At 53.2% G+C, this 7,462-nt stretch overlaps 1 protein-coding gene across 1 annotated transcript in view; it reads right to left on the reverse strand.

Moving 5' to 3' along the window:
* Positions 1-319: 319 nt before the first annotated feature.
* Positions 320-7,462, reverse strand: part of ARMC9 (armadillo repeat containing 9) — a 218,680-nt gene continuing 211,537 nt past the window's right edge. Inside the window, exons 24-25 of the mRNA XM_011998077.1 lie at positions 1,975-2,147; positions 320-589 (exon numbers count right to left, since the gene is read on the reverse strand). Of these exons, the coding sequence (XP_011853467.1) occupies positions 567-589; positions 1,975-2,147 (196 nt within the window). The 3' untranslated portion in view covers positions 320-566. The remainder of the gene's footprint in view (positions 590-1,974; positions 2,148-7,462) is intronic.

The following is a 7,462-nucleotide window of genomic DNA, read 5'->3' on the forward strand; positions in this document are numbered from 1 at the left end:
GTGAGCCACTGCGCCTGGCCTTCTTTCTCAGATTTTAACAGAGGAGGAAAACACCAACTTTGCTGCTGAGACACAGGCTTGAGAATAAAATGAGCTTCACCTAAGTTCCTTCTGGGTCCCGGTAGTCGGTCTGAGTGAGGAGAGCTGGATTCAGCCGCCTTGGAAAGGCCCTGCTCCAGGCTGGCCCCACACTGTCGCCCCGTTGGGCCCTTGAGGGCCAGGGCTGCAAATCCAGCACCTGCTGTTTCTGGGGCCAGAAGATCTCCCGCGGGCAAAAGCCACCCCCTCCTGTGTGTGTGAAGGGTGAGCAGGAAATCCCCCTCTCCAGGACGCAGTTCCAGGCTCTCCCCAGCCCTCCTTGGTGGCTCTGCCCCGGGAGAAAGTGACCCGGCCGGTGGGGCTGCGATGGCCTTGGTCTGCTGCTGCCTGGAGAGCCGGCCTCCCCTCAGCTCCCCGAGTCTTGTGGACAACTGTCCCTTTACATCCATCACTGGCAGCTGCTGCCAGCTGAGAGCGGGAAGCTGGCTGGTCCTCCGGCAACGTGATGGGGACACCCGGGGACATCCTTACTTCCTGTGAGACTGGCTGCCTGGAGAGAAAAGCCAGAGCAAGACGCCAGCGTTGTGCGGTCTCCGCACAGAATCCCCTCTGTCCCACTCAGTCCCTCTTTCAGCCGGCTTAGAAGTGAGGGAACATTCCCTCCCCCAGGTCGCCTGTTCTGTGGCCGGGGCTCGACTGGCAGGCCAGTTTTTCCTCACAGGAAGCAGGCCCTTTGGTGCGGGTCGCTCAGCCAGTTTTGCTGGCAACAGCTTACAGGTTTGTTGAGCCCACAGGACACACAACGCCCATGGCTAGCTGAGCCGTCCACACAGCGACCATGCTATGCTGCTAGATGTGGGGCCAGGCCAGCCGCCAGCTGCTGGTGTCACTGTCGCTATGAACTGGGGATCCCTGCCCCAGTAGCACCTTCCTCCTGGCTGAGCCGCCCCTGGATTTGCCGCATTTCCTCTGCACCTAACCTGGGCTACGGCTGGCTCGGCTGGGGTTTGGGGCGTGTTTCCCAGTGGGAGGCGGGAGGGGTCCCAACCTGGCTCCCCAGCCATGGCCATTACCCCCACTTCCAACCCAGCATGTCCCCAGCTGACCAGAGCGCCCAGGGCCCGGCCAGGAAGGTAGTGGGGTGGGGCGGGCTGGGGGCGGCCACAGAAATGCGCATATCCTGAGCGGGACCCCTTTCATCCTGCCTGACCTTCTTTTGTTCTGTCCTTTTGTTTCCCCTGAGTTTTGGTAAAGCCCTCTAGAAAGGTTCAGCTCAGCTGGGGCGTGGAGGTGGAGGGGCTATCAACTGGCAGAGGCTGGAAGGCGACAGAGAAAGACAAAGTTGTCCTTACAGTGAGCCTCAGGTGAGAGGGTGAGAGGGAGGCCCCAGGGAGAGAGTGGGGGCCCTTGGGCCCATCCCATTTGCAGGCCCTCTGACAGCCCCTCCATCCAGCCTGCGAGCAGACACCTGCTTCTGTTTGACCTGGGGGTGGCCTGAGAGGCTGGGCCAGGCAGGGACACAGCGGCTGGACCAGGGGCTGGACCACCTTCCACCAGGGCAGGTCTGAGTTTCAGGGCTAACCCCAGGGCAGTAGGGCCAGCTCAGGGCCAAATCTATAAGCTCCACAGAGGGTAGGGGGGAAGGGGCTTCTCTCTCAGTGACCTGCCTGGAGGTCTCCCTCCTCAGCTTGAGTTTGAGTCACTGAGGCCAAAGGGAATTTAATAGGAAGGAAGATTCATGCAGAACCTGTCCCTGGAGGAAAGGAAGCCGCCCGCTGGGGCCTGTTTGTGTTTGGAAGGGAAGCAGGCCTTCTCCCCTTCTGGCCTGGCCTGGCACACACAGGAACACGGGGCCAAATACAGCAGCAAAATGCCCCTCCCTCCGGGTGGGCAGGTAGCCATCCTCCCATGCCAGCGGGGCCCAGGCTGACTTACTCGGCAGGCCCCTTGTGGAGGACGCTGTGGAGCCGGGGCGGCTGGCCTGCTGGGGACCACACGAAGAGAACGGAGGGGCCAGAACTGACGCCTTTGCCTTGGGTAGGTTCCAGTCCATCATCTCTGGAGTGCCGGGGGCCCGGGGCTTGCAGGTGAAGGCTGATGCACATTCCCTAGAACAAAACGTGCAACCTGGAGTCCCAGCTACCACAGTGTTAGAAACTACAGGAGGGGCCGGATGTGGTGGCTCCCGCCTGTAATCCCAGCACTCTGGGAGGCCAAGGCAGATGAATCACCTGAGGTCAGGAGTTCGAGACCAGCGTGGCCAACATGGTGAAACCCCATCACTACTAAAAATACAAAAATTAGCTGGGCGTGGTGGCAAGAGCCTGTAGTCCCAGCTAGTCAGGAGGCTGAGACAGGAGAATTGCTTGAACCTGGGAGGCAGAGGTTGCAGTGAGCCAAGATCACACCACTGCACTCCAGCCTGGGTGACAGAGCGAAACTCCGTCTCAAAATAAATAAATAAATAAACAAACAAATACATAAAAAAGAAACCACAGGCAGAAGGAGACAATGGGCATAGGGTGGGGAAATGGAGGCACCATTGGGAAAGAATCCCTGCGCCATGGAGCTTTGGGTCCGGCCCCACTGCTCTCCATAAGGTGACTGCACGGATGTTCCATGATACCTTGGGAGCCTCAGTTTCCCTGCCTGTAAAATGTCTAAGGAACAGCTGTGAAAATTCAGTGAGGTCATATCCTGGGCCCAGTTGTTAGGACCCCTTAGATGGAGGTATGGTTCTGGGGAGTAGGACTTGGGAGGAGACTGTGGGATTCTTTGGTTTGATTTGTTTCTATATGCCTTTTTTTACATTGACAATATACCACTTTAATAATGAGAAAAATAGGTCAGGTGCGGTGGCTCACGCCTGTAATCCCAGCACTTTGGGAGGCCAAGGCGGGCAGATCATGAGGTCGGGAGATCGAGACCAGCCTGGCCAGCATGGTGAAACCCGTCTCTACTAAAAATACAAAAAATTAGCCAAGCATGGTGGTGCGCACCTGTAATCCCAGCTACTCAGGAGGCTGAGGCAGGAGAATCACTTGAACCCGGGAGGTGGAGGTTGCAGTGAGCCAAGATTGTGCCACTGCACTACAGTCTGGGCGATAGAGTGAGACTTTGCCTCAAAAAAAAAAAAAAAATATATACACACACACACACACACACACACACACACACATACACGTATATAAAATAATTTAAAAAATAATACTTACATCTGAAAAGTCTCCAAATCCAAATTGGAAAACAGTGGTATACAAACTGCTCATACTTTTTAGGTAAGAAGTCTTCAAACTAGGTTCAAAAGTATAGTAGGGATTTAGCCCTATTATTATTATTTTTTAATTGTAACATAGCTGGGTGTGGTGGCTCATGCCTGTAATCCCGGCACTTTGGGAGGCCGAGACAGGTAGATCACTTGAGCTCAGGGGTTCGAGATTAGACTGGGCAACATGGCCAAATCCCATCTCTACAAAAAAATACAAAAATTAGCTGGGCATGGTGGCACGTGCCTGTAGTACCAGCTACTTGGGAGGCTGAGGCAGGAAGATCACTTGTGCCTGGGAGGTCAAGGCTGCAGTGAGCCTTGTTCACACCACGGCCCTCCAACCTGGGCAACAAAGTGTGACCCTGTCTCAAAAATTAAAATTTTTGTATCACTCATAACACTACTCCCCTGAATATTTTCCACATTCTACCTTTTGCCTATGTGACATTGTTGCTTACTTGTAGGTACAGTAACAGGCTCCTGTTACCACTCTGTTTTTATGAGTCTCACCCCACCCTCTCCACACATCCACGCAGACTGTCGTTAGCATTTACAAGAGTTGGGTATTATTTCTTCTGATGTGTATACTCGGATTTAATGAATGGATGCTCTGCTTTTCTTTCGTTCATTGATAGAGCTCATGGTGCTGAGAATTCTGCTAGGGGCTGGGGATCAGAGATCAGGATGCATCTCCTGATGGGATGAGTTCACAGATACACGGGGCTATCTGACCAGGGAACTGGGTTGTCAAATCATTACATGAAAGCTTTGCTGATGTGTTTACACATACAAAGGAGCTTTGTACATGGTCTAGTGAGGTGGCTTCTTTCTTTTTTAAACTGATACATAATTGTACATATTTATGGGGTACAGTGTGATATTTTGATGCAGGTATAATGTGTGTAACCATCAAATGTGGTGTTTTAATATTATTTGATTCAAATTTTTATGTTTTACTATTCATATTTTGACATTTTGTGTCATTATTATAATAGTTAACTTATTTTAATTTATCTTTTTTTTTTTGAAATGGAGTTTTGCTTTTGTTGCCCAGGCTGGAGTGCAATGGTGCGATCTCGGCTCACTGTAACCTCCGCCTCCTGGGTTCAAGTTCTCGTGACTCAGCCTCCCGAGTAGCTGGGATTACAGGCATGCACTAGCACGCCCGGCTAATTTTTGTATTTTTAGAAGAGACGGGGTTTCACAGTGTTGGCCAGGCTGGTCTCAAACTCCTGACCTCAGGTGATCCACCCACCTCTGCTTCCCAAAGTGCTGGGATTACAGGTATGAGCCACCGCGCCCGGCCAGTTCACTTATTTTAAATTGTAGTAAAATATCCACAATATTTACCATCTTTAGCATTTTTAAGTGTAGCCCTGCCATATTTTAAGAAGGAACAACAGAAAACCTAGTAAAAATGACTCACATGAATAGCGGTACTATTCCTGGCAGTGGTAAAGGCAGAGGTTAGTGCTGGGTTAGCCCCTGGACCATCACATGGCCTTGGGAGGCAGGGCAGCCAGCACCAGCTAGCCTGGGAGGCAGCCCTCAAAGGCAGCCAGGGCCCCCCAGGGTTGGAGGAGCTGGCTGTGCAAGTCCAGGAGGGATAACTGGCTTCCATATGGCGCCTTAAAGCCAATGGGCAGCAAGGTCAAGTTGCAGGGTCAGGGTCAGCTGAGGTGAGTCAACAAGAAGCCCAGGGAGAGAAAGCCTGGGCAGCAGGGCCCAGGACTACGTGACCTCCCACCCCAAGGATAACCGGAAGAGGACACCGTCTTTTTGGAGAGCAATTTGGCACTGGGTATCAAAGTCCTTATGTGATGGTCATTACAAATAATTTTTTAAAATTTGTTTTGCTTTGTTTTGTTTTGAGACGTAGTCTCGTTCTGTAGCCCAGGCTGGAGTGCAGTGGCGTGATCTTGGCTCACTGCAACCTCCACCTCCCTGGTTCAAGCGATTCTCCTGCCTCAGCCTCCCGAGTAGCTGGGACTACAGGCACCTGCCACCACACCCGGCTAATTTTTGTATTTTTAGTAGAAAACCCTGGCCAGGGTTTTCACCATGCTGGCCAGGATGGTCTTGATCTCCTGACCTCGTGATCCACCCACCTCGGCCTCCCAAAAAGTGCTGGGATTACAGGCACGAGCCACCACGGCTGGCCCAATTTTTAAAATTTTATTATCTTTTTAGAGGTAGGGTTTCGCTAATGTTGCCCAGGCTGGCCTCACACTCCTGGCCTCAAGAGATCCTTCCACCTTGGCCTCCCACAGTGCCAGGATTACAGGCATGAGCCACCATGCCTGGCCCATAATGGTTATTTTTATGGGCCAGGCATGGTGGCCCAATTTGGCTGGGCCATGGTGCCCAGATATTCAGTCAAATATTATTCTAGGTGTTTCTGTGAAGTTCTGTTTTGGACAAGATGAACGTTTACATCAGTGGGCTCTGAGTGAGGCAGATCACCCTCCATAACATGAGTGCCCCATCCAGTCAGCTGAAGGCCATAACAGAAAAAGACTGGCATTCCCTGAGCAAGAAGGGGTTCTGCCAGCTGGTGGCCTTTGGACCTGAACTGCAACTCTCCCCTGACTCTCCAGCTTGCTGGCCTACCCCATCAGATTTTGCACTTGCCAAACCTGTCCAATCACATGAGTCAATTCCCTAAAATCAGCTTCTCTGCTTCCCTGGAGAGTCCTAACTAATATACCTTAAGCCTGCCCCCCTCTCCCTAGGACATGGCTGTGAGTGGTGGGAATGAGCCTCCTCAGACTGGGGCTCCCGCTGGCTGGCCCCTCCCACTGGCACTGGAGAAAATAGCCCTCGTGGCTAGGCGCGGTGGCTCACGCCTATAATTCCAGCACTTTGGGAAGCCGAGGCGGGTGGATCACCTGAGGTCAGGAGTTCGAGACGAGCCTGGCCAACATAGTGAAACCCCGTCTCTACTAAAAATACAAAAATTAGCTGCGGGTGGTGGCGCATGCCTGTAATCCCAGCTACTCGGGAGGCTGAGGCAGGAGAATCATTTGAACCCAGGTGGTGGAGGTTGCAGTGAGCTGAGATCACACCATTGCACTCCTGGCCAACAGGGCGAGACTTTGTTTCAAAAAAAAAAAGAAAGTGGCCCTCAGCAGAGCATCAGGGAGCTGCCCCTTGGCCTGGCAGAGCCCACCCCGTGAGGCAGTCTGACCACCTTGGGGGCTGTTGCAGGCGGTGCCTGTGTGGACCTAGGAGGCTAGGCCCCTGCACTGGACGCTCTAGCCGCTCTGGGAAGGATGCAGTGGGAGGTGGGGTGGACGGCTGTTGGTAAGCGTCAGCTGGGCCCCTGGTGGCCTCAGGGCCCGCCATCCCCCCAGCATGGTGAGCTCAGCAGCCTGGAGGCAGCCAGGAGCCAGGGCCAGGAAATGGTGCTGGTCTGGCCCGAGATGAGGCCAGATTAGGGCAGAGCAGAGAAACCATGTGGAAAGGAAGTCCAGGACGGCAGTCACCTATGACATACGGGAAGTCATGTGCCACAGAAACGCACGGGACTGGGTCCTGGCAAAAACGTAAAGGGTGATATACGGGAAAGTTGGGAGGTGCTCTGCAAGGTAGCTGATTGTTTATTAGAGCAGCCTGGCCCTTATGGGATCTCAGCTTATCAACAGGAACATTGTGTTGAGAGGGAAGAGCCACAGCATGCCTCGGGAGATGCTGAATCTTTCCCTGTGTTTGGAATGCTGCTGAGTCATAATCCGGCTGCTGAGCATCACCCAGCAGAGGATCCTGTGTCCCTTCTGTTTGCATTAAGGCCAAACAAAAGCATTCAGGGCCCCTAGGCGACTCTGCCCAGAGGGTTCCTAACCGGCTCTCAGTTATTGCTGCGGACATTTCATCTGGGTGATGAGAAAACCCAGAAAGGGGCAGAGGTGGGGAAATGGGCCAGAACAGAGTACACCAGATAAAGGCAGACAGGAACCAGCTGCACACATAGCTCCTGTGCCGTGGGCACACATTGGGCACCACGTCTCAAGCTCCTCGGCCTCCTGAGGCTTCGTGTGTCGTTTTTCTTTTTTTTTTTGAGACACAGTCTCGCTCTGTCACCCAGGCTGGAGTGCAGTGGCACGATCTTGGCTCACTGCAACCTCCGCCTCCTGGGTTCAAGCGATTCTCCTGCCT

The sequence above is a fragment of the Mandrillus leucophaeus genome, unplaced genomic scaffold, assembly GCF_000951045.1.
Source record: "Mandrillus leucophaeus isolate KB7577 unplaced genomic scaffold, Mleu.le_1.0 Scaffold555, whole genome shotgun sequence".
NCBI classification, from domain to species: Eukaryota; Metazoa; Chordata; class Mammalia; order Primates; family Cercopithecidae; genus Mandrillus; species Mandrillus leucophaeus.